This window comes from Marmota monax, unplaced genomic scaffold, assembly GCF_021218885.2.
Source record: "Marmota monax isolate L192 unplaced genomic scaffold, Marmota_monax_Labrador192_F-V1.1 WCK01_AAM20220418_F8-fsc00039, whole genome shotgun sequence".
NCBI lineage: Eukaryota > Metazoa > Chordata > Mammalia > Rodentia > Sciuridae > Marmota > Marmota monax.
This window is the reverse complement of record NW_026693602.1, coordinates 4,138,039-4,165,851: the sequence shown is the minus strand read 5'-3', so window position 1 is coordinate 4,165,851 and position 27,813 is coordinate 4,138,039. Positions and strand designations below refer to the sequence as shown.

The 27,813-nt window shown below is 40.9% G+C and overlaps 1 protein-coding gene across 1 annotated transcript in view; it reads right to left on the bottom strand.

Moving 5' to 3' along the window:
* The window catches only part of Tbc1d9 (TBC1 domain family member 9), a 109,237-nt gene that overhangs the window by 37,088 nt on the left and 44,336 nt on the right, over nucleotides 1-27,813 (bottom strand). The window contains exons 2-6 of the mRNA XM_046459558.2: nucleotides 25,285-25,395; nucleotides 13,472-13,590; nucleotides 4,941-5,169; nucleotides 4,275-4,536; nucleotides 1,781-1,988 (exon numbers count right to left, since the gene is read on the bottom strand). Coding sequence (XP_046315514.1) covers nucleotides 1,781-1,988; nucleotides 4,275-4,536; nucleotides 4,941-5,169; nucleotides 13,472-13,590; nucleotides 25,285-25,395 — 929 coding nt within the window. The remainder of the gene's footprint in view (nucleotides 1-1,780; nucleotides 1,989-4,274; nucleotides 4,537-4,940; nucleotides 5,170-13,471; nucleotides 13,591-25,284; nucleotides 25,396-27,813) is intronic.

Genomic DNA, 27,813 nt, shown 5'->3' with positions numbered 1-27,813 from the left:
TTTGAGATATATTTACTGTTAAAGGTCATAAATAAAAGTAAAAATTCCATATAACATGTTTTAGATCTGAGTTATAAGGCATGCACACAGCAATGCATAGAAAAAGCCTAGAAAGCTGTGTACTGTGCACAGTTAGTTAAGGTGATTGTCTTTAAATGGTGAAACTAGGGGCAAATTTTGTTTTCTTTTTATTTGTTTGTACTTTTGAAAAATCTCTGTGATAACAATACATTACTCTTAAAATAAAAAAGAAAGGAAAAAATAACTCTAGGGGCATTTGCTTACTTAATTTTTAAAAGATATACAAGATAGAGAAACTTTAACCCTTCACTATAGGGAAGCTTTTCTTTCATTCTTGTTTTTTTTTGTTGTTGTTGTTTTGTACCAGAAATTAACCCCTGAGCCACATCCCAACCTTTTCTATTTTTTATTTTGAGACAGGATCTTGCTAAGTTGCTTTAGGGCCCCCCTAATTTGCTGAGGCTAGCTTTGAACTGAGCCACTGGGATTATAGGCATGTGCTACCACACCTGGCCTATTATGGGAAATCTTGACAAAGAGGCAATGTCCATTAAATGTTCAAAACTTTTGATTACCTTATCTTCCAGGAGAGGATCAGGTTAGGTTGGAAGTTGCCAGAAACTTGAGGGCTGCCAGCTCCTGTGTTTCCCAACCCCTGACATATAACTAGAAGTCCTTCTCAACTCAAACCTCACAGCCAACCCTCCAGATGACTATGGGACTAACCTCCTATCCCAGGCAGGATGAAATCCAGCTCCAAACCAGAGCAAGTATAATATCTTTTGGACTTTCCTGGACATGAGAACTGGCCTGGAAATTTCTTGAAATACAGATCGCAAAATCTGTAGAGATTCAGAGTCAGTGGATCTGGGGTGGACTGGGGAATCTGCTGCTAACCAGCATCCTGGTAGTTCTAATGTAGGCTCCTGGTAGATCAGGTGGGAACAAACACTTGGCCTTCTAACCCACCCACCCACTTGCTCCTTTTGACCAGGCTGCCCATGGCCACAAGCCAGGCTATTCAGAACTGTATTTTCTTGTTTTTGTGTCTGATGCTTTGATACCTTTGGGTCTTTCTGACACCTGAGAGATCACCCTCACTCAGTGCTGGCCAATTGCTAGAAAATTGATTTTTTCAAGCAAGCAAACCATCCAGAGCCCACACCCCAACCACCTCCTTTTTTTCTAGTGCTTATAGTCAGGGCCACTATTGTCCTGCCCAACTCACCCTAGGGAAAGGAATTAGACAACTCCTGACAGCCACTATGCCTCAGAGCCCACAAAACTGTGCAGACTACACAATCCTAAGTCTGTCCAGCTGGTTTTTCCCCTCACAAAACACAATAAAGGCTCTTGCCCATGAGTTCCCTTATTCCTTCTGCCTCTTGACCCATCTGGTCCCTCCTATGTGGCCCTGAATGGCGTGGCCTTTCCTTTTGGGATCTGTGAATACAACAAGCAGTCTTTCCAGTAGCAGTCATCCCTTCATCTGTAGGCCTCTCCATTTTTGAATGATGACAAAACCCTTATTATTTCTGGAAGATGAGATCTCACAGGTCCTAGAGACACTTCCAACTGGGACAACTGAAAGGGTGGCAAATGCCACCAGTGAATTAAGAAGATTCACAACGTTAAAGACCAACCAACTACTGATTTAAAAAAATGCAAAACGACAACAAACAAGTAGAAAAGCAAACCAAAAAACAACTCCTGGTTTACCCAGAGAAGCACTAATGCATCCTTTCTTGCTGAAACTTACCTCTCGGAGTGGGATAATGAGGCTGCATAGGTTTTCCTCCTTGCTGGTGAAGCAGATGTAATTTGTGGAGACAAACATTTGGCCCAAAATGTGCATTTTGTTAAACGGAGTCCAGAGGGTGCAGTCTGTGTGGCCATCTAATTTTTCATCTTTGGGCAGCCGGAATAGGGCCCGGTATCTCTCACTCTTGGCCCTGGCATCGAGATCACTGGGAAGCAACAGTTAATTATAATTCGCCTGAGACAAGAAAGAGGTTTCAATACCTTCTAAACAACACTGCAGTGGACGCTCCCTCAGCCTACCCGTCCCCTCCTTGACCTACCTATCCCTGTTGTCACTCCGCTCTTCAGCTTTACGTTGGTGTTAATTCTAACTTAAGGACCCCAAAGCACAATAAAGTTATTTTACTATATTTAGGTCCCTTGCAGAGCCATTTGACAATCAATATCTGTAAATGTCAAAGAACCTTGGGAAAACAAAGCCTGAATAAAAAATTCATTCTGTCTAAAGAATGCAATAATTTCGAGAGAGGCTGTTAGAATTACTCATACCTGGAGCCACTTTGGGGGGGCTCTATCTTTTAAGAAAAGACTTAAAGAGAATGCAAACAGCCCCACGCCACATATCTGCTGGGTGTTGCTCTTTATCCTAACTGAACGACAGAACTACATGAAGAGACCAGGGCACAACCCAGCTCTTGGGCAACTATGGCTTCTAACCTCGGCTAGGTCCTCTCTTGGCTACTCCCTAATGAGCACCTTTTCCTGTCCACCATGTCAGTTGTTTAAACCTTTCCCCTTGAGGGTCTACCCTCCTCCTCCCCGCCAGCCTATTTCCAGCTTCACAGAGCAAAGAGGGACTGACTGGGTGCAGAACTTCCTTCAGTTCCCTCCCTTCTGTCCCCAGGATGACCTCCACCCCCACCAACTCTTACTCTTTCTCCCTGTTTTAAAAGAAGAGGACACGACACACATAAGCACAACTTCCACACTCTACAAGACGCCACTTTTTACATGATTCATATTCTTACAGCCTTATCCCTATCTCCCTCCTGTCCCCCGACCTACCCTCACCAGCAGCCTTCCCATCTGCCTCCTTCCTTCAATCCTAATGTTCAACTCTTTTCCATTCTAAATAAATAAATAAGCAAGACCCATCTCTTCATAACTGAATTTCTTGACAAAGCAGTCTATATTTGCCCAGTTGCCTTTCCCTGCCGTTCACCTGCTGCCCAGCTCACTGCGGTGGTGACATCTGCCCTCTACCACTGTGTCAACACATCTCAAATCACCAAGGACATCTTCAGAATAACAACCTCCTTGCAGACTCCAACTTCCACCAATGATGTCCAATTTTGCAGCGCTAGGGATTAAAGCCAGGGACATTCTACCACCAAACCACATCCCCAACCCCTTTTATTTTCTGAGACAGGGTTTCACTAAGTTGTTGAGGCTGGCCTCAAACCTGCCATCCTCCTGCCTCCTGCCTATCTTACTGGACTGATCTCCTAGTGCATGTCCTGAAGGCAACTCTACTCAATGTCATCAAGCTCAGCTACCCTGTCCCCAGGGCCTACTCTTCCTTCTGTCATTCCCCGTCTCAGGGAAGGGCAATTCCAGGCAGACAGTCCCACTTTGGAAGGCATCAGCGTCTCCTTCCCCCTCTCCCTAGTTTAACCCCACATCCAGCCTTCCAGGCTTTTCTGTAGCCTCTCCTCACCCCCTGCCTGTCCACTCCTAGCCATGTGACTGAATTACTTCCTTCTGTGCTTTTCTCTGCACACCATGTCCCTTCCTCTGTCTGAAATTTCTATCCTACTCCTCGCCTGGGGAACTTCTGCTACCATTTTTCAGAGCTGCTATGGTTTGGAAAAGAGATGTCCCCCAAAAGCAAATGTTCAGAGGTGAAATTATCTGTAGCTTAATTAGTGGATTAATCCACTCATATGGATTAATTGAGTGTTGGAGGTGGGTCCCTGGGAACACGACTTTGGGATTTATATTTTGTCCCTGGTGAGAAGAACTCCCTCTGCTTCCTGCTTACCACGTCCTGAGCCGCCTTCCTCCACCATGCCCTTCTGCCATCATGTTCTGCTTCATCTTTGGCCCAGAGCAATGGAGTTGGCCATCTGTGGCCTGAGACCTCTGAGACTATGAGCCAAAATAAACTTTTTTCTTCCTCTAATATTGTTGTTAGGTCTTTTGGTCACAGTGACCACAAAGCAGACTAAAACAAGAGCCATCTGGGCAGAGCTAACCACCCCCCGTGTGTGTGGGCCTAGGCCCCTCTGTCCATAGGACCCAAAGAGTTCCCATTACATTGCGTGGGAGCTGGGCACAGTCATCTCTTTCTAAAGTGGAAGTCTTTCTCAGTATTGTTTCCACACCCAGAAAAGTGTTCTAACCCTGGAAGCTGTTCACAGAAGGTTCAAGTTAACAAATGTATGGTTTCTCGGTCCTACGGACAGAGAGACTCAAAGTCCCTTGCCACCTACCGTTTCAGGGCCGACACCTTTTTGGGAGATTTCTTCTTCAGTTTGGGCAGGGATCGATCTTGCTCAAAGCCTTCGTTGTCTAAGAGTTGCCTCATAGCTATGTTGGCAAGCTGCTCCATCAGCTTGAACGTCTCGTTGATATTGAGGAACACGGAGAAGAAATGTTCGCTGGAGCGTGTGCTCACTTTGATCCCGTCGGGCAAGAGCAGCGTGGCGTTCTTCTCAAGCTGAGTGATGTCCACCCACCGGATTACCAGCTTGGCTGAGCACAGGGAACAAGGCTGGGTCAACACCGGGCTCCAGGAAATCCTCCCAAGGTACTGACTGCAATCTCTCAAGCCCGGAACTCCTCTGAGCTCCTGCCTGCCTTGTTTGTGGGTTTTAAGAGTCAAATTGGGGCCACTTAAATCCTGAGATCAGAACTGTCATGGATTTTCATCCATGCTTACTAAATTAATTATGCCTTTTGTGAACCTTTATTGCTTAATGACAAAATTCCTTTAATACTGAATTGCAAATAAATGGATTCACTTGTTAAATATTCAAAAAAGGAAGTGTTGACTCGGTTATAGCTCTGGATTTTTGATATTTTGATTTGGTTTATGAGTACACCGAAAGCCTTAGTAGACTTTCCAAAGATTCCCTCTGAAATTCTAGACCACTCACCTTCCTTCCCCATAAGGAAAGAGTAGAAGCACAGGTGGTTAATACTGAGGTACATCCAACCCTGCCGGGGGACCTTCCCCTTCCAGTAGCTGCAAGAGTAATAGTTGACAAGCTTCTCCTCTTCAGGCATGCCAAACAGCCTATGGAATTTCACGATGGCCTCTTTAAACTTTTCTGTGTCATCGTCTTCCTTGATGTCATTGATTTTGTTATACTCTGCAATGATGCCCTAATCAGGAATAAAACACAAAGCATACAACAGGTATCAATATGACAAGCTGTACATAATAGAAACAAAGAAAGATTTCTAAGATCAGCATTTTTTAAAAATCACAAACCCTGTCCAAGGACAATCCCCTAAATTTCAAGCCAATTAACAAGTGGCATTTGCATACTAAAAGAACAATAGAGATTTTATTATGTTTATTGGAGCCAATTATTTTCAAGTCACTCAGAATGTAGCTCATCATTTTAGTTTACAATTGGGGAGGTGTAAACATTTTGCCAGTTGTGTTGTGTTTACTAGAGCTTATCATGACAGAGTCTTCCCAAGTGCCAACTCCTACCTTTCTGAAAATCAACAAAAATCATTATGAGAGACAAGAAAGGAAAGAAAGACCAAATGCATGTCACTTAGACGCACAGGGCCATGGACTCCCTATCTCAGGACCGTTTATAACATCAGGGATCCTAGAGAAAAGGAACAAACTGTCACTGGAGCAAAAAAGGGGTGAATGTGAGAGCAAAAATGATACTAGACAGAATGTGTTGACAGCTGGACAGGAGATCAAGCATTTGCATAGCAAGTGACTGGCATACTCCATTGTTTCATTATTATAGCAGCTTACTATGCTATTTCATTGTTACTCAATTCCTTTGTAATTCTTTGAAAACTGGTTTCTACATTTTCTAATAGAAAATGCTCCCCTGAAACCCACCTTTCTCTTTGCAATGTCAGATCCCCTGCCCCTCTTCCTTGTCTCTGCCTCAAGGCAGCTGGGAATGCACATACTGGAGAGCACGACTCATATTTCTGTGATCTTGGGCCACCTCTTAATTCTCCTTGACATGATGCAACCCTCCTGAATCCCTAGGATGGAAAGTTGCACCTGCCTCGTTGTCCCTAGAATTCCTGCCTTTGGGTTCTTACACTTCTAGTATATCCTTCATGTGCCCTACAAATCTATCTTCTTAAAACTAATTTTGACTAAGAAATTCTGATGATCAAAATCCTGACTGTTTCCCCACAAGTTAGTCTGAAACTCTAGGCCTTGTACAGTTTGGGTCTGGTTTTAGTCAGGTTTTTCGCTGCTGTGACTAAAAGATCTGATGGGAACAATTTTAGAAGAGGCAAAATTTATTCAGGGGCTCACGGTTTCAGAGGTCTCAGTTCACAGAAAGCCAGTTCTGTTCCTCGGGGCTCAAGGTGAGGCAGAACATCATGGTAGAAGAGTGTGGCAGAGGAAAGTGGCTCATGTAACGATCAGGAAGCAGAGAAGAGAGACTCCACTTGCCAGATACAAAATGTACAGCCCAAAGGTATGTCCCCAATGCACCACCTCCTCCAGCCACACCTTACCCATGTTCAGTTACCACTCAGTTAATGTCATCAGTGGGCTAATTCACAAACCTAAACCTAATATCCAAACCCTAACAGAATTCAACCAACACTGAACCTTTTCAAATTTCATTGTACTACATCTGACCACAGTTTTGCATTAGCAACTCTGTCCCGGCCAGCCTTGAGGCATCTTCCAGGCCTGGACATGTGTTTGCTCACCTTCTGGCTTTTGATCCTGCCATTCTGTGTGCCTAAAATCTAGAATGAGGCTGTTCTGTTTCATTAATCCTACCACACCCCAAAGTCTGGTTTAATTCATTCCCACCTCCATGTGCACCTTCTCCCAACCATGATTCCTTTTCCCCATATTAAGTATTGTCAATTTTCTCTGCATCAGGGTTGAAAATATGTCCTGAATTTTATTTCCAATACCAGATCCTCCTACACACCCCCACTTCTGTTACCAGAAGTTTTATTCATGAATGATGGTAGGAGAGGGGGCTTTGGTTTTCCAAAATCTCCATCATGTTCAGTTCTAGTAAAAGTAAGAACATAAACAACAACCCTAACAGCAAACAGTGGACCTTTGCCAAGAGCCCCACAAGTCTCCAACCTCTTCTTCTAACAGAACCCTGCCCTCCCCCACCCCCACAGGCCCACCAAGCAGCCCAGGAATGAATGCGATGGCTTCCCAACTCCCTCCTATCATGACTCTCTGCACACTGATTCTGGAAGGCTACTTTCTGAAAAACAGACCTGACCATAACATCCCCACCTTAAAAACTTCCCTAGACCATGGGTGAAAGAGAAGACAGGTCCACACCAAATCTCTTCCTATAAAATCTCCATTGGCCAGAGTCAAACTTTCTAGGTTTTGCAGAAATAAGCATGTTCCCTGTGACATTAAACTGATCTTCAATGAGGTCCACATTCTCACCTCTAGGCTCTCTTAATTTATATGTTGGTGGAAAAAAAAATTGCTTATATGTCCTTTCTATCACGAATTATGAATCCCCCAAATGATAGTGTCTTGAACATTTTTTATCACCGGTATCTAGCATAAGAATATTCAATAAATTATCAAATGAGAACATGTCATATTTCCAAATTAAAATGTCACTTATGGGGTCACAGTTGGTTTTGATGTATAGTCCAGAGTTGCAGATTTCTAAATCTAAAATTGTTTCAGAGTTGACTGTGCTTAGGAAGGTACACACCAAGCTGTGGGCTCCTCATCTGTCATCACCCAGGATGACAGTGTGGCTGGCATTATCAACAGCGATGACATTCCTAGGAAATATCTAAAATAGGATTGTTTTCTGTCATTACTTTTGATACTATTCCACCGACAGAGCAGAGATGTTGAGCTCCATGGAGACCAGGAGAGAACACTTCTGGACCCAGGCCTCCCAGGGTTGAGCAGGCGTTAACAGAGGGATGTGTTAGGGACCAGAAAGAGCCAGAGGCAACATGCAGGCATCAGACCTCTGGGTGGGGAGAAGCCGGTTCAGAAGGAATGGAGGATGAAAAAGCTATTCCTAGTTGGCAAATACACCTCCAGCCTACGTGACATTTCAAAATTGTCAATGCCTTTGAAGGCAGATCTAAAATAATACAAGAATGAAAGAGAAATAAATGAATGAGTTATTAAAGGTGACAAGTGAAAGCCCACCAATAGAAAGCAGCAGTCGGGTCCCCAGGCAATCCCAACAGCCAATCAGCTCAGAGTAAGCCTGCAGCCCTCAAGTGGGCTTAGGTTTGCTCTTCTTTTGGACCACTCTGGTGGAGGTCTTACCCAAAGTCCAAATAGGGAAGATGTTAGAAGAGAATGATGCCCAACAGACTAAATGACACCCCTATGTTTTTTGAGTGGAAAAACACTGAGTCAGACTATGCTATCGTAAGATGGGTGAAATACCACCTTTCCAGAATGCTCATTAAAATTTCAAAAAGAAAATGTTTCAAAGTATGAAATGATCGACAAAAACATGAAACTGAGTAAATATCACTCTGAAACACTCCAGGGCCTAATAAACTTGTATCAGTATACCAGGTTTTGCCAACAAATTTCATCATAAGGCTAATTAATAGGCCCCACATCTAACTCTCACACCTTTACAAAAAGACAGGGTCCAGAATGCAGAACCTATAGTTTGCTCTATCTTTTCAACCAGGAGGACTGGATGATGAAACAAAAGGATATTTTCTCCCCATAAGTTCTCTGGATTCCACAGAATATAAAATTGGTCCCTCCTGTTCTAGGCAATAGCACCTTGTAACTTTGGAAAATTAATGCAATCAAAGTGTATGTGATGCCCGATGCTAATTTAAATATGCAAAATGATATGGACAAGGATTTTACAAAAAGAGGAAAATTAACTTAGCAAACATGAAAAAATATTCACCTCATAATCAAAGACAGAAATTTTTAAAAATTAAGATATTAAAACTATAAAATAAGTGAAACAACTATAATCCTGAAAAGTAAGCAATGCATAATCACACAGGGATTCTAATATATTGAGAATATCTATTTAGGTCCACTATGTTTTAACTACTTAACCCAATAATCCTCATTTTATAATCTATTCCAAAGAGAGAGGAAATCACAAAAACCTGTGGGGAAAACTGTGAACAAAATGTTAACTGTATTTTTCATTTATACCTATCCTCCACCATTAGAAGCTATTAAGGAGACTACTGGAAAGAGAAGAACCGTAAAAGCAATTATGGAGTCATATCCAGTTATTGATAAAACAATTAAAATTATATAATAATATGGAAGATATCAGTAAAAGAAAAACGAGTGGACTGCCAAATTATATGTACACTGAGACTGCTATTAGGATTCATAGGCATAGCAGAAGTCTAGAAAGAAATACACAAAACAGTATGTGTGGTGTTTGGATTATAGTTGCCTCTGTAGTATTCCACCGGTAATTTATAAAAGTTAATTAGATCACAAAACAAATAAGTCTGTTGGTTCCCTTAATTAGTGGATACTCTGTGAAAATGTAAACCATTCATTTGCACATGAACGACATTCTTTTATACATAATGGCAGTAACAGTAATTCCCTCCTCATAATTGATTTTAGGGGAATTAAATCTGACATTTTTGGTGTAATGCAATTAGTAAAAAGAATGGCAACTTGACGTAGTTTGGCTTGACTGACTGACTCATTCATTCATTCGTGCTCATAACTACTGTCTTCTAAGCTTTGGTTTCTTCCTACAGCTCTTTCTTTGTGCCAGCTTCCTAAGGGTGATGACATTTGAGGGAGGGCTGTGACAGGTGACAGACAACCTCCAGTGAGTGACCCTGGATGGAGATGCTGCTCCAAGTCTCTGTGTTTTTCTCACACCAGTGGGTGACCCCTTTCATCCAGACCCTCCTTCATGAGCAAATTAGGAGTTCTCAGACACTCCACTTACGTTATTTCAGAAATTCAGATACATGACTTAGAAATAAACTGCTGATAAGACTTGGGTTCCATCAATCAGCTCTCAATTATTCAAAATTTGCTTTTGGTTTTAGTTTGGTTTGGTGCAGAAGCTGCCACATTCTAGGAGATGGCCCTAAAAGGAATCATCTTCAAACTGATCCTTTCCAATATGTCCTCCTAACCCAGTTTTACCTTTAACATTGCTCTTCTAATCTCTCTAATAAGGGGGGTGTAGAAACTTAAACCGCAAATCCTGTAGGTGGGCATAAAGATTCCTCCTGAGGGGCAGGTGGAATGGAGGCACAGGCTGGTGTTCCTACCTGGGCCTTTTTCTATGGTCCAGTTCAAGTTCAGCTCTCTCCTTTAAAAACATCAGACCCAAAGGAGAAATCAAAGTTCAATGTATTCTTAAAATTCTTTTTCTGATTATAAAATTACTACATGTTTATGGGAAGTTTAGCAAAGTATAAGAATTAAAATAAAACTGAACATATTGGGAAACTTTATAGGAACCGTCAGACCACTTCCTAGAATTCCACTTTCCGTGGGTATAAAGGCTTTTAAACTATGCCTACAAATCCTGATGCTATGATAGAATCAACTTCTGATCTTGACCAGATAAAAACTCACAACTTTGTAAGGCAAAATTATCATGAGTGAAGTCCAGAAGACATATGATAAACCAAGGGAAAATGTCTACAACATGTATCACCAAAAAAAGGCAGATGGCTTTTGCATACTAAGAATTGTAACATATTAAAGAAAGATAAAACCAAAAGCCCTGTAGAAAACCTGGCAACAGGTATGAGCAGACATTTATAGAGATACAGAACAGCCTTTTGACATATGAAAAGTTGATCAATTTTTCATAAATGAGACAAATAGAAATTGAAATAACATGAAATACTATTTCTTCCTCATCAGATTAGCAAAACTCCAAAAACTCGATAATGCACATTGTTGGTGAAGCTATGGGAAAAGAGGCACCCCTTTGCCATTTGGGATTTAAAAATGTACAATTCTTGTGAAGAAATTTGGTAGTGTTTTTGCAAAACAACACAGACATTTGCCCTTTAATATGGCAATACTACTTAAAAATACAATCCCGATAATACAAAAATATGTTCACATGAAAATATATATATATATATATATATATATATATATATATATATGGAGGAATATTTAGAGTTGCAAAATACTGGAAAGAACCTAAATGTCCAAGTACAGTGCTTGGTGAAGTTAGCTATGGTACACACTTAATAGGTAATTGTAAAAATAATGAGGAACTAAAAAAAAAATGTGGGATCCTGGATTGGATCATGGAATGAAAACAAGGACATGGAATTTTTAAACACTGGTACAAATCCAAATAAAACTGTTACTAACATTGTACCAATGTTCATTTCTTATTTTGGTAAGTATCCTAATTATGTAAGATGTTAACATTAGGTGAAGCTTGATAGAGTGTGTAAGGGGATTCTTTGTACAGTCTTTGCATTCTTTATAATTATAAACAATATTTCAAAATAAAAAAATAGAACTACAAAGATGTTTTGTTTTGCTGTTCAAAAAGCACGTGAGAGAATTCTATGAATTGATGTGGCATATTAACAGGAGATTCTAAGTGATGAAAACAAAACAAAAAGCAGCCTGTATATGGAATACATTTTGATAACAATGGAGTTTGTGAAGTCTTACATATAAGAATTAAAGGTCAGTAAGCAAAATGTTCCTATTAGCTTTTTTCTTCCTTTCTTTCTTTCTTTTTTTTTGGTATGGGGATTGAACTCAGGGGCACTCGGCCAACTGAGCCACATCCCCAGCCCTATTTTGTATTTTACATAGAGACAGGGTCTCACTGAGTTGCTTAGTGCCTTGCTTTTGCTGAGGCTGGCTTTGAACTTGCGATCCTCCTGTCTCAGCCTCCTGAGCTGCTGGGATTACAGGTGTGTGCCATCACAAGAAAGGATAAACCAGATCAAAGGATAAACCAGATCACGATGGCACTGATTCACTATGGGGAGTTGGGGGAAAACAGGGTAACATACAGATACAGAACAAAGTAATGCTTTTTGACTTTTGGAAACATTAATACTCCCTGTTTTGACAAAAAATAAAAAATAAAACTAACAATGTTAAGGAGGAGGAGGAATTGAAAATCGAAAGCAAACTGAAACATATAGGACGGGGAAGACACAAAATAGGCCTGGACCATCCTACATTACCACAGGTCGGGACATATTTAAAAAAAAATAGTGGAGAATGTCACAATGACAAAAAGGCATTTGTAGTATGTATCCATAGATAAATTTGGGATTGTGAGAGTACCAAACTAATTAGGTCCAATAATGAAACATACACAATTGAGACACCCAGCAGTCCACATCAATAATGCAGAGATACATAAATGGAGGGAGGCTCTTGCTTATGGTAGAATAGCAATTGCCCACTGGTAAATGTGGCTGAGGGCTGGGCTGGAAAAACAGCATTTCCTAAAATCATCATTTTGCAAACCATCATGGCAAAAATGGATTCAGACAAAAAAAAAATCATCAATGGATGCTAAATCCAGATGAATATTTTGATAAGGAGTGGAATCTTTGTGGAGTCCTAACATGTTCTTCCACAGAAAATTATTTATTATTTGCAAGAATAAAAGTAGTAACTCCGCAGTGGAGAAAACGGATAGCACCTGACTGGGTTCACAGCTCCACTGAGGAGCAGGTGAGTATCACTACTAGAGAAGTTGAAGCCTTGGGTAGGACACAGGGTCACTAACGTGGCACCCCTTCAGCAGTGCACAGTGCGAACTGAATTGTAAGGAAATACCTAAGGAAACCCCAAACTAAAAGTGTTCTATTAATAAAACCAGAACAGTACAACTTTAAAACCATTTATGTCATAGAACCTAAGACAAGGCTGTGTCTGAAGGATGCTAAAGAAACTAAAGTGCAATAGTTTCCTAGACAACATCCTGTCCTGGAATGGAAAACAAACAAACAAACAAAAACCCACCACCAACAAACCTACAAAGAGCATAATTGGGCCATTTAGAATTAGGGGAAAAAAACACCATTAATAACAAACCCCACAAAGAGCATAACTGGGCCATTTAGAATTAGAATATATGCCAAATAGTAAAGTATAGTATTAACGTTAAATTAACTTGTAAAGTTAACTAATGAAATTGATAATGGTAGTGCTCTTGTTTTGTAAAATATCCCTATTCAGAAGAAAACTTCCCTCAAATTGAGTTTACAGGTGAATAAAGCAAATTAGGCAAAATGTCAACAACAGGTGAACCCAATAAGGGGTACATAAGTGTGTTTTCAGGCAATTCTTATTTTTACAATACTTCTGTGAATTTGAAGTTAGTTCCACTTAAAAAGTTGTGGTGTGTGTATGTGTGTGTGTGTGTGTGTGTGTGTGTGTGGTGCTGGGGACTGAACCCAGGGCCTCCTGTATGCACTGAGTCACATCGCCAGCCCAGTGTTTTGTTGTTGTTGTTCCCCAATCCACTACCTGTATTTTTCCTCTCACAAATGTGGTGATATCATTCTCGTTTTCGAAGATGGAGAGCGTCTGCAGTAGATTCTGCTCCAGCCATTCCCAATGTTCAGTGATTTCCTTTCTGGAGCCACCTGGATAAATGTAAAATGATGATAATGAATGTCAAGTTCTGTGCCTTTTTTTTTTTTTTTTTGGTATCAAGGTTTGAACCCAGGAGTTCTTAACCAGTGAACTACATCCCCAGCCCTTTTCAATTTTTTTATTTTGAGCTAGGGTCTCACAAAGTTGCTTAAGGCCTCACTAAGTTGCTAAGACTGGCTTTGAACTCAAAATCCTCCTGCCTCAGCCTCCCGGGCCACTGGCATGCACCACCACATTCACCAAGATATTTTAAAACCCAAGCTCACTTTATCACGACTTGACACCACCAAAGGAGACTATCACTGCACATGTTTCACTTCCAATGCTACCCGTCCTCCAGAGGAAAGAGGTGAGACCGTGAAGATATGGAAACTCAAGAGGAAGCAGGGCTCATTAGTGAAGTCTGATCAGGTGGGTCCAAAACTTTTAGGACCCGGTTTAGAGTGGATGACAGCAACGTGTTCTACACTCATTTTTCTGCACTGGGAGTTGACCACTTCTCTCTCCTCCCTTCCAGAATTTTCACTTTACAGGGCCCCATAGATCTTGTTATGCTACGAGGTTTCTGTTGTTCAGCTGCAACACTGAGAGCTGTGGTATATGAGCCAGTGGACATGTGATGAACCACCTCCTCTGATGGGCAAAATTTCCCTCACTTCAATTATGAATGAGATGTGGAAATGGACCATCTCAGGGAACAGCAGCCGGCCCTCACTAGCACAGCTACATCTCAGTTTTTAATAAGGAGCATTTATCACCTCACCTAAAGACCTCCAGATTTAAGCAGCCCAGGCCTTGTAACACACAGAAAGACACTCTGCTTTCTGCTCACACTACGGGTGTCATCACAGGGATACTGTCAGGATATAGCTAGAAGACACTAGAATAAATTCCTTTTGTGATTGATAATGATCTTGTGGGAAAAAGTTTTTGTGAAATAAATTATACTTGTCCTATGTATAAATTATATGCACTACTCATTCCAAAACTTGAGAATGATTTTGTGATTCCATTGATTTACCCTTTGGCCATCTCCTGATTCCGAGTTATCTTTTGATTGGTTTCTCCAAAGTATCCTTTTTCTCTGTTGTTTGTCACTAGCAATTCAAGATATCTCAGAATTTCAGTCTCACTCCTGATAAAGAAAGAAAGGCAGAAGACACAAACGTATCTGCAATTATATTCAAAACTCTGGTTGCAGAACTCAACTCTCATAGAGAATGAGAAGTACGCCCGAAGGGCTTCAGACCCACTGTGTAAGGAAAGGCTAAACAGAAAAAAAACAAAGTTCACTTTCTTTTACTTTAAGATTAAAAACCAACATAGCCTCCATAGGATGCTCATGGGGCTGGGGACATAGCTTAGTGGTGAAGCATTTGCCTAGCATGTGCAAGGCCCTGGATTTGATACCCCAGTTTCACAAAAATGAATGAATTAATTAAAATTAAAATAAAGAAGTATTTAGAAGGGATGCATACGTAAAGAATAGAAATCAGATTTCTTAGTGGAGAGCTGTCCTGTGAAAACACTAAAGAATGAAATTGTCTTCTTCGTGGGTTCTTTTCACAGCTCACTCATTTGAGGTCATAGTCAAGCACATGTAAAAGCAATAGGAAAACTCTTTACTATATCATAGCAAGATATGGCTGGCTTCCAGCCAGTTGAATGACTATAGACAGTTTGCTTAATTTCTGTCTCAAATTCTTTACAAGGAAAATGGACACACATTGAAATAATAAAAATTCTTACCCACTTTGAATTAATGTTGTGAAAATCACAAGGGAAAATGTCTTATAGACATAATTTGGAAAGTAGAAAATACTTTTCAAGGGTCTATTTGGAATATTTAGGAAATGAGTCAGTTTGGGGGAGTCTGCCAGAGAGAGAGCTTGAAAACATTTTATAGTTAAAAATTTAAATCCTAATTATAAAATTTTCTAAAAGTACTGGCCCTTCCTTGTCTGCAGAGGCCACTGTCATCATGAGCCATGATACACGGCAGATTCCAAGGGCCCTGTCCAGAAGGCATTGGTGATCTGCCTTCCATCCGCTGTTCGTCTGTGCTGTTGGCACTGACTGATGTACTGCACCTTAGGACAGAGGCACTCCTGGGGACCCGCAGGACTGCTGAATGTCTCCAGAGCCACCGGGCATGATTCCCAGCCCCTGATTTGCCTCTCCTCTGCTCCTGTTGTACATCAGTCAGAGATGAGCCTTCCAGAGGCGGAGCCTCAGCTCAGCCATGGCAGTCTGGCTCTTGACTGGTATCTCGTAATGCTCTGCTCACTACCAGGTCATCAGAACACCGACTTTACTTTTAGATTCCCTGTTCCACTGATCACAGAATCCAACCCAAGCATCTCACATCAAACTCAACAATCCTTGGTTGTCATGAGTAGAAAAGTCCATCAGTTGCAAACCTGGGCAGAACAGGCGCGTCCTCAGGTTTGCTCATGCTACCTTCAAAGTTTCCTTTGTGCACACGGCCAGGTATGTGCACCTGCGCTACACACAGTCAGAGCAGAAATGGTGCATGCAGGCAGGTGCTCCTTCAACAAACATTTGCTCATACTTACATGACATTACATGACAATCCACATGGCTGATGTGTCTTCCCCACCCATATTCAAATACAGTCATGCATGCCTTAATTATGGGGATGCTTTGAGAAATGCATCATCAGGCAATTTTGTCATTGCATGAACAACGTAGTATGGACTTATGTAAACCTAGATGGTCTCGCCTACTACATATTTAGGCTATGGTCTAGTCTACTGCTCTTAAACTACAAACCTTTACATCATGTTACTGTACTGAATATTGTTGGTAACAGTCACCCAATGGTAAGTATTTGTGTATTTAAACAGGTTGGTTTACACCAGCATCACCACAAATAACATGAGTAACACACTGCATGGAGATGTTGCCATAGCTACTTTAGTAGGTGACAAAAATTTTTCAGCTCCATTTTAATCTTAGGAGACCACTGTTTTATGTGGTGCATGACAAATGCCATCCAAGATTCTTGCAGGTTTACTATCACCATTGTTTCCCAGCCACGTGTCCCCCAGGACTGCCTGCCTTCCACTGTTCATCATCCCCATGATGCCCACCCTCTACCACCCAATGACATTTTCACCCGTGGCTCTTTCTCTACTGCTCACCTCTGGAGAGGTAATACCCACATTTTGGTCTCGCTGACCACTCCTGGCCCCCGCTTCCATGGCTGTCGCTTGGCTGTTTCTCTTCTGTCCTACACCTCCTGCTGTTTCTCCCACATCTGTCAGCATCAAGCAAGAAGGCGGGCCCTGCAGGGTCCCATGAGTTCAGTGGTGCTTACTGTCTAGAGGTCTCAACTCCTCAGCCTAGTCAGTGCTTCAAGATTGCTTCTGTGCTACCAAAGAGGGTTTCTGGCTACAATCAAAGGTAAGATTCCGAGAGTTCCAGAAGTCTGGATTTCAGAAAAGAGAGAACTTAGTATGTTATTATATGAAGTGAACCTCATCACTATTTGAGGAAAGAAAACAACAAATGCCATCAGCCAATGGTAGCTACAGGAACTAAACTATAGATCCATACCAGGTGGATACTTTCCAAGGGGAATAATATGCAAGTAACTTTTACATTTATATTAAGTGCATAAATGCACCATATTCCCTAACCACTTTCCTAAATGAATAATAAATGAGGAATAATAAATAAGAAGAATACTTGAGGACCAGTGTCTGGCCCCAGATATGGAGACAAGGAATATGAGGATACCTGTAAGGTAGGACTGGATTCACTCCCCCACCGTATAAGACAAACCGCCAAGATCTAATCCAGGAAAAACACATTTCTGGAAGGATGTGCCCATATCTGTCCACTTTTCATCTCAGAACAAAAGGTATAAGTTATCTCTCAGAGACAATAAAGCAGATGTCTCTGAACAGTTTGGGAGCAATTATCATTTTTTTCTGGACCATTCTTAATAATCAGCAAGAGGCCAAAGGAAACATGCCTGAACACAAAATGTGCCTCAAAAGTATATAAGCACAGCGCTGCAAGAACCAAAGTCCCAGAACTCTTTGATACTGTTATTTTTTTCCTTTCTTTTTTAAAATTTTAATTTGTGGTATTGTTGTGTTCGTTCAAAGTGAGATAATGTGAAGCTATTTTGCCGGGAGTCTGAAAGGGACTGGTTTATTTACCCAGCCGTTCATGCAAAATTTGTTAAGAGTTCAGAAAAGAAAGGAAGGGCTTGGCTGTTGATTTTCTGGCTCCATTTATAGATATAGAGCAGGAAAAACAAGCCGACACACTGTGCAATCAGCTGGGATGACAAAGGAATTTGGGGTCAGGCATGAGAATCCTTCAGGAAACCCCAGCCAGAGAGCTCCACTGTGACAAAAACTAGATCAGAACCTGATGGGTTTGTGTTATTTAAACATTAATTTCTGAAAAATAAGAATCTCTCTCATTTAGGACAATTTTTTAGACTATCAACCACAGGTCCTCTGCAGGTGTCTGGGCAAATTTTAAATACTATCTATGATGACAGAAAATACTATATCATTCTAGTCTAATTTCTCGTCAGGTTTGAAATATATTTTGAAATACATGAAGTCTACTTGAAATTAAAAGAAACAGTCAAATAGACCCACAAATCTTTTTTTTTTTAATCATATCTGGCCTCTGAGGAGTAAGAACAAAAGTTTAAGGGCTCCAATGACGGAAATTTCTCACTAATCAGGAGTGTGTGCATACATGAGTTCAGGTGTATATTTGTAAGTACACACAAAAATAAAAACCACCCATAACACAGTAGGAGACAAAACAAAACTTTAAAGACAACTAAACCGTCTAGAGATTAAAAAGCAACCAAGATAGTATTGTGAGATCCAGAACAGGCTGTGTGGATCACTGAGCTGATCCAGGCCTCAAAATTACTCAAATAAAGGGAACCAAGTGAAAAAAAATTGTCTATTTTATGGTCTTGTCCAAATAGAAATAGAGCCTCAAAGATTAAAATTTAGAAGTTTAAATGCCAAGTGAAGGTAAGAGCAATACCCAGTACGCTGTTACAATTATACAGCCTGTAACTACAAAACCGCGCAAAGAAGAAAGTACAAACTTGTATTTGGAGAGGGCAAAAGAAAAATCCCTCCAGTGTTTTGGTTTGAAACAGTTTTAAAAACAAAAGGGAAATCCACTTTTTCAAAATCCCCACCTAATTAAACACATGGTTATAAGCACTTTAATAAGATAGCACTAAGGCCAGATGCCACACTTTATAACACACAGCATAGTCATACAGCAACCCTGAGAGTTGTGGTCTTTTTTACAGACAGAGAAACGGAGGTTTTCACAATTTTATAAACTAAATCTAGACTTTGTAGGTTCAAAACCTGTGCTCTTATTTGCTCCACTTCACTGCCTCCTCACATATTTTATAAGTGTGGTGAGTATGAACAGAGGCTGGAGAAGGAGACAGGCTATCAGAGAGATAATATAACAAAATACCTCAGACCACAGATGTGGATGTCACCAGGTACACCAGGTTTCAAATCTCTGCAGGACCACACATTAACCTTGGGACCTTCGGTAAATGACTTAACTTCCTCTGTGCCTCATATTTTTCATCTGTAATATGTAGGCAACAGCTGAGACCACATGGTTTGTGCTAGATGCTAAGTAGATAATACACACAAAATCCATAGCATAAAACTAGAATATACAAAGCCCTGAACCGGTACTTTTGCTGCTACCACCACAATCAGCAAAACAGAGACCTCATCTTGAAATACGATGCAGAAAATATTTCGAAATTCTGATGTTAGGACACAAAGAAAAGAGCTGCTTAACTATTGCCTAACACACATGCAGTGGAAACCTCTGTGCCCTGACGCCCTAATGTCTGGATTGCAGTGTCCACACTACCTCACTAGAGTGTGGACAGAACAACTTCTGAGTGAAGATGGTGCACTCTTTATATAACTCTGGTCTTAATCTCCTCTGGGTCATAACTGCTCATCGCTCCATAATCACTGAGAAAACAGAGCCCCAGTAACTTATCCGACACTGGCAGGAGGAGTCCGAAGCTGACATTCTTATTTTACTTAAGGGCCCTCTCCTAACTCAGTGATGGGAATGTAATGACCATTTTCCTGGTAGGCAATCAGTCTAGCCATATTAAATACATACATATTCTTTGACTCATCGTTATCTGCTTGTATAAATTTATCCTAAGGTCATATGCGTAAAGATTTTGCTAAAGAGGATATTCTCTAAGGTTGTTCAAAATGCTTAACAGCAGAGGAAAAAACCTAGATGGTCAATACAACATATTGATTAGATAAATTACATTATATGCACAATAAAAAAGTATCCACCTATTAAATTGATGTTATAGAAATATGTTGTTGACATAAAAAGTATTCTCAATATATTAGTTTTCATCCTATTTCATAAATTCTAAATTTTATAAACAAATAGCTCATATATTTACATGTTATGCATATATAGTATATACATAGAATGTGTACATATATATTAGGCTATTAAGTCTGGAAAGTGATAATTTATGATGTGCTATTATGGTTTTCTCTTTTTATTCTTTTTACTTATCTGTATTTTCTAATTTTCACAATGAACATGTATTACTTAAAGGAACAAAAACAAATTTTTTTTCTTTTCTTTTTTTAAGTTGCTGTTACCAAGGATTAGAAAAAAAAATCCTTGAGATATACAGACCAAGAAAGTATTATTAAAAATACTTCAACCAGATGAATGAGAAGTTATATTCCATTTATGTATGATGTGTCAAGATGCATTCTACTGTCATGTATAACTAATTAGAACAAATGAAAAAGAGAGAATAGAAATCCTATAACCTTCACGTTACGTCTATATCATGTGGAAAGTAACTAAATTACCCAACATTTTCTCTATCTACTGTAGAGAAACAGCAAGAACAGGCCAATTAGCAATCTTTAATTAAAGTCTGGGTCTTACCAGCTCCAGTCTAAAGGAATGTTTAATCATAAAAGCCAGCATGGCGCCACTTAGAAAGTCATGGGGTGGGAGGGGGAGACCTGAGAACTTGGCTGGAGCTCCACCTAATTAGTTAAAGCTAGGAAGGCTAACTTGGGCACATTCACTTTCCCTCTGTATCCTCCTGAAATAAGTGGGGTGGACAAGGGGATGACTGATGTGTCTCTCAGTTCTGAAACTGAATGACTGGCTAGGACCAAATGAGATTCTGGAATGGTAGAGAAAAGGAAATCTAAGTCAATGGGAAGCCATATTAAGGCACTGTTCAGGGCTATTATCAAACTACAGAGTGCATATTGCCCGGGGCCAGCTGATTATTATACTGGCAGTAAGCTACTCTAGGTCCCAAAGATTCCTATGAATCACGTCTAAGGCAAATCAGACAACTAGGATTTACAGTTAAGACTGCTGCTGATTTACAAAAAGTGGTCAATGTTATAACATGGATGGTCGCAGCCCCTTTAATTTAACTGACACTAATGACACTTAAGGTACAAGACATAGGCCAAGATCTTATACTATGATGGGTTCTAGGGCAGTGAATCATACTGCCCAATCTTCTGCTGAAGTTCCTCTTCAGCAAAAATTCATGAAATTCAAGACAATTAAAAAGCTGTCAACATATTTTCCTACTAAATAGTATTAATTTTGTTGTTGATGAAAAAATAACATTCAAGTTGCAAGCAGAAAAGTCAGCATATTCGAGAAATCCTTTTAAGGTAGCCGCTTTTGCTCTTAAAATCTTGTCATGAAAGGAAGCCAGTCATTTGGGGTTTAAATGCTGAATCAGAAATCGTTAAGAAAAAACAGTTAATGGGTGAATGGGACTTTCATAAAGGTTGTCACTTCCGGGAGTCTTCCATAAGGAAATTCTGGAGCTACCTCTATGGGTAATCGATACATACAAAAGCAAAAATCCATTCCGGGCTTATTATAATGAGATCATGCAGTTGTGACAGGCAATACCGGGGAAATGAAAGCACATCTCTTTGAGGCATATTTTATGCCATCAGCAGTTACAGCCGAGTGTTCCCTAGTCTTGGCTTGGCAAACAATTCAGAACTAAATCCGCTTTGTAACTCCGGGTTCTACCCCACCTGAGCATTCACAGGAAGGTCTACTTGACAGAATGACAAAGCCTCAGAAACAGACTGAGGAACAGCAATGTCAGGCAGTGACATAAATGTCAACGACAAGAAAGGCGACAGATGAGGAGGCACAGGGAGAAGAGACACAGAGGCACATGTAGCCCCTCCTATCACCAGATGCTGATAGGAAGACCAGGGTCCTGGAGGGCTGCAATGAGAGCCAGGGGTCGGAGACGCCCCTCTCCCCATCATCTCAAAACCACCCAGGGCCCAAGTGATGGGATTGCTGGAGCTGAGAAGGGGGCACACCCTCATCAAGGCAGGGGTCTCAGGGGCCCCATGACCTTTCATGTCCCTGGGTTGCACTTCTTTTTTTTTTTTTTGAGAGAGAGAATTTTTTAATATATATTTTTTGGTCGGCGGACACAACATCTTTGTTTTGTATGTGGTGCTGAGGATCGAACCCGGGACGCACGCATGCCAGGTAAGCGCGCTACCGCTTGAGCCACATCCCCAGCCCTGCACTTCTTCACTTGCTGCCTGCAGTGTCTACTTTAACACTTTCTAGACTGTTCACCCACTAAATGCAAAACTTTCCCAACCACCTACCATAGCTTCTGGTATCCCTTTGTGCTAAGTGGACCTGCAGCTGGATGCCACCTGTGAACCTTGGTACACCAGTAAGTCTGTCTTCTTCAGAGTCCCAGTTTCCTTCTTCCTGTATCCTTTACCCCCTTCTTTGCTCATTCACATCCTTCACGTCTAGGCAGTTTTCTCCAATGCCTTAAATCCCAAAGCTATTCTTTCATTCACAGAAATGTGTGAATGACAAGGAATATGTCCAACTGTCTCTCCTGAGGCTGTTTGCATCTTAGCTAGGATACTTTTAAAAGAATATAGCTATGATGTTAGAATTTCAGGTACTACTAAATCCTTGAAGGAGTAATACTAGGTCACTGAGCCTTCCATCAGCCTGAAATCACACCCAGATACTTCCCCTATTTGCATAGAAGGCTGGCCTAGAATCCTGTGTTTAGCTGGGTATTCAGTAATCAAATAGAACTCTTATTCACCTAAGGCTGCAAGTGAGTATTTGCTTATATTCTCTTGAGAATTGATTTTAAATGAGCAGAGATCATCTAATTGCCTTCCTATCTTTAGATTCTAGCAAGTTACTTCTTTAAAAAGCAGAGATCAACTTAAAAAATGAATGAAGTCAACTTAAAGAACTTAAGGACTTAAAGAACTTAAAGTCAAACTAAAGTAGCATTGGATTGCAATCCAGGGTGAAAATGTAAATACCCATGAGTCTATAGTGACATCAATAATTGAATAAATTAATAATGAAGGGAGAAAACAGAACTTCCGTGCAGAAGAATAAATAAATTACCTAGATAATCTATCCTCAAGACCCCCATCCCTTAAGGATGGACCATGTGTAGTGACTTTCTCCCAAAGAGTGCAGTTACAAAAGCAAAGAAGAGAGTGACATTACAGTGGAAAAACCAGAAGGACACCAGTTCTTGCAGGTTATCAGGGACTTTCATGGCCATAAATCATGTTGATAATATGTACTCATGACACAATAAGATGAAAATGGCATTTTATCTCTAGAATCTTCCCCATAAAAACCCATCACCCCAGTATAATGACAAGGAATAATAATAATAATGACAAGAAAAACATCAAAGGAACTTTCTACAATACATCTAACCAACATTCCTCCAAAAAATCCTAAACATGGAAGTCTAGAAAATTTTATGAGTCAAGAGGAACCTGAGAGTATGAAAACCAAATGTGATATGGAATAATGGTAGGGCCCTGGGACAGAAAAAAACATTAGGAAAAACAAGAAAATCTGAATAAGCAATGGATTCTATCTTATACTAATGTTCAATATTGGTTTACTAATTGTAACAAATATAGCATACTAAGATATTAATGAAAGTAGAAAAAAAAGAGAGAAAAAAAGAAAGTAGAAGCTATGTATGTGGGGGTTACACAGGAGGTCTCTGAATAATCTGTCCAACTTTCCTCTAAATCAAACTATCTGTTCAATTATGTAAAACTAAAGTCCATTAATATAAAAAACCTAGGGGAAGCAAAAAAATGAATCATTCAGTACCTATGGTGATTTTTCTGCATTTAAAAGAAAACTACCTGCAAACAAATCACTTTAAAAAATCTGGTCATTTTGCATTAGAAGTTCTTGTGAGACACTGAGATTCTATCTCACTCCAGTCAGAATGCCAATTACCAAGAATACAAGTAACAATAAATTTTGGTGAGGATGTGGGGAAAAGGTTCACTCATACATTACTGGTGGGACTGCAAATTGGTGCAACCACTCTGGAAAGCAGTTTGTAGATTCCTTAGAAAACTTGGAATGGAACCACCATTTGACCCAGTTATCCCACTCCTTGGTTTATACCCAAAGGACTTAAAATTAACATACTACAGTGACACAGCCACATCAATGTTTACAGCAGCTCAATTCACAATATCTAAATTATGGAACCAACCTAGGTTCCCTTTCACAGATGAATGAATAAAGAAAATGTGGAAATATATATATAATGGAATATGACTTGCCATAAAGAAGAATGAAATTATGGCATTTGCTAATAAATGGATGGAACTGGAGATTGTCATACTAAGTAAAATAAGCCAATCCCTAAAAACCAAAGGCTGAATGTTCTCTGATATGCAGATGCTGACTCACATAAGGGGGGAAGAGAAGAAGAGAAATTCATTGGATTAGACAAAAGGAAATGAAGGGAAGGGAGGGGGGTGGGAATAGGAAAGACAATAGAATGAATTGGACATCACTTTCCTATGTTCATTTAGGAATATGCCATTTGTGTGACTCCACATCATGTACAACCAGAAGAATGGGATCCTAATTAGAATAAGTTATACCCCATGTATGTACAATACATCAAAACACATTCTAGTTTCATGTGTATCTAAAAAGAACAAATAAATAAAAAGAAAAAAAATTTGCAAGAGATCCAATAACAGCAGGGCTGTTTGCTGCCATTATAAACACAATGTAGTATCCATATTCTCATCAGGAGTAATAAATTATCTCTACTGACAGGAGATACTGTGTGCTACAACAGACTAAGTATTACTCAGTACACCCAAGCACCCCACACATTCCTCTTCATTTCCCAGCTTCCCCTGCAGTTAGGCTGGGCCCACATGACCAATTCTAATCAATGGAGAGTAAGCAGAAGGATCTGTGCCACTTCTGGGCTAAGGAAGTTCATGTTCAAGCCTTCTCCTCCTTGCAAGCTGAACCTGGAGGACTCGTGTTCCACAGGGTGTCACTACAGATGGAGGACACTATCTGATCCAAATAAGACTTCCTCAGAATGAGCAGGTTTATTGGGTTAAGCCATTAAGACTGGCGGGGGGGGGGGGTTCTTGTGCTCAAATAGCTAAAGTTCATTCCCTGAAATACCAGTGATTGCATTCACAGGTACGTGTTCCTTCCCTTCTGGCAGAAAGCTGTTGGTTTAAAGCTTTCTGTAAACTCGTGTCTCACCAAATACTACTTACCACAGGCGATGGTCCAATAGACCAGAGAGTCTGGAGTCTGGTACAGGATTCGGTAAGGAGCAACCCGGGCACTGGAGTCCAACACAACATCAAGGGTACCCACCAGGAGGCCTGTGGATGAAGAAACAGGGAACAGGTAAGAATTTCCTCAGGACTTTCCCCAAATCCCTAAGGCAGTGGGAACATGCCCGTTCTGCTGGATCTCCCAGCAGCCCATCTCCCATTTCACTGGCTTTGATAAAACTTTCCTCTTGGACATGGTGGTGCTAGCTCTCTATTACTTGTTTTAACAACCTCTAAGAGAAATTGCCACAACTTGGAAAACAGTGGGTTTCAAACCACTAAGGCTAACAAAGCTCCTAGAACAGTTCCTGGCATATGGTGGCACTTAAAAATGCCTATTAATAAAAAATAAGTAGTAAACACTTATTATGCTGGGTTCCTTGCTTTATCCATCGTATGCTTGGTATGTATTATCTGTCCCCTTTTCAGCCATGAAATAAATTCTTCCTCTGAGTAAGTGGGGAGCTGTGCATGGACATCTGACTCACTGTGCCAGGCTGCCCCAACTACTTCTTGAATCTGCACAACTTTCCTTTTGCATTGAAAAACGATTCAGCTCAGCCAGCACTACGTTTCTACTATGGACAGGACAAACCGTGTGGGCCTAGAGCAGAATGAATAAGCTGGAGTCCCTAGAGCATCTGTAATCTAGGAGAAAAAGCCACACAGTGTTTTCATGCTGTGTTTAGCAGTGAAAAAAAGATGTGAAACCAAGACACTTTCTTCTTTCCAAGGCAGTTTTTGCCCTTTGTGATATCCATCACTATAACCACAGATAACGGGAGCCTTCCCCGTACTCTGAAATGATGCAGTCGTGAGACTGAGGCTCAAGACCTGCATTTTTTTTTTGCAGTACAAAGCTGACTTCTTTGTTGGGAGCCTCCATGATTCACCTCTCTGGAGCCGACCAGGTCTTTAGGGAGACCTACTCACATTTGCCAAATCCCAGAAAAGCCTGATTATTCAGCAACTGAGGTTAGCCATTTCCTTGTGAGAAATACAAATGCCAGGTACGCTCTTTTAAGAAGAGACAATATTTTATCTTTCCAGGATGGAAGTTGACAAGAAAAAGAAAATTAAGAGCAAAAGGCTTCCTGGTGCCCAAAGCAGGAAGGCACCTGTAAGGAGAAGGCTGCCCAGACGCATCTGACTAGTACCCAGTTAGCGCAGCCGCAGCAGCCACCACCCTGCTCCTCAGACAGCAGCCCTTTCAGTAGTGTAAGCCAAGCTGTCAGATTCGGTGGTGACAGCAAAAGGATTCTGACAGCTTCAAAGTGGGAGCTGTCATCAGTGCAAATTTCTCTTTTAACACCTTTCATCCAGTATCTCACCTAAGAAGGTGGTTCTCTCCCATCCACAATGAGTCTGCATCAGACACCAAAGATGTACGCCCTATTCTAAAACACGGACACACAACACACACACACAAACACACACACACATACACACACACATTCTGCAAGGTTTAATAAATAGATCTTTTACTTGGCAGGACAAGTCAGAAGATTTTTGCTATGGTGTTGATAAGTGGCCCCCAAAGGCCATGTGTTCAAGGCGTGGTCCTCAGGGTGGTAGGTGTTCTCTTAAGAGGTGGTGGAAACTTTAATAGGTGGGGGCTATTGGGAGGTTTTTAGGTTATTAGGTCAGTGTGGATTATGGGACCCCGGTCCCTTCCTCTTCCCTCCTTCCTCCTGGCAGTTTGCCCTGCCACACTCCCCGCCATTGCCATCTGGCACCTCCAACAAGGCAAGGGGTCAGCCCAATCTTGGCGTACCTCCAACTAAATAAAACTTTCCTCTTATAAGTTAATTATCTCACGTATTTTGCTGCAGTAACATCAAGCTGGCCAAAACAACACCCATAATTTAACTGTCCATAATTAGTCTAAAGCTGCATAGAACCCAGCATAGCATAGGGTGTGGATTCAGGAGGAACGACTAGGAATGCAGAAGAGTTGAATAACCTTGGGACATTACACGTTTATTTCCAAAGCCTGGATTTTATCAATTGCAAAATGGAGAAATACAATGTCACAGGATTGGTTTTGAAGACGGAGAATACAGGAGTCAGTGCAATGAGGCTGGGTGGAAGGAGGGGTTTGGAATGCGGGGCCAGGCTCCTGACTAGAGCCTGCCGAGACTCTCCTTAATTTAATTTTACTTTTACTTTGATTGTAGGATGACTCATTCGGGATGACTTGGGGATGCAGTGAGAGTGGCCAATGCTGGGAGAGAGACATTCAAGGCTTGCGGATTCCCTTGTTCTATCACCACCCAAACTAAACATCCCACCTCAATGCCCCAAGCGCAGGCTTCTGCTGAAGTTCTATTGAGCAAGAACCACAAGTTCTTCTGCAAATGTCACCACCAGTATCTCTGGATGTGCCATTCTATGGGAGTACCACGGAGACTCACTTCCCTGCACTCTGGGAGCCAGGGGTGGCGTCAAGAGCCATGGATCAGTCAC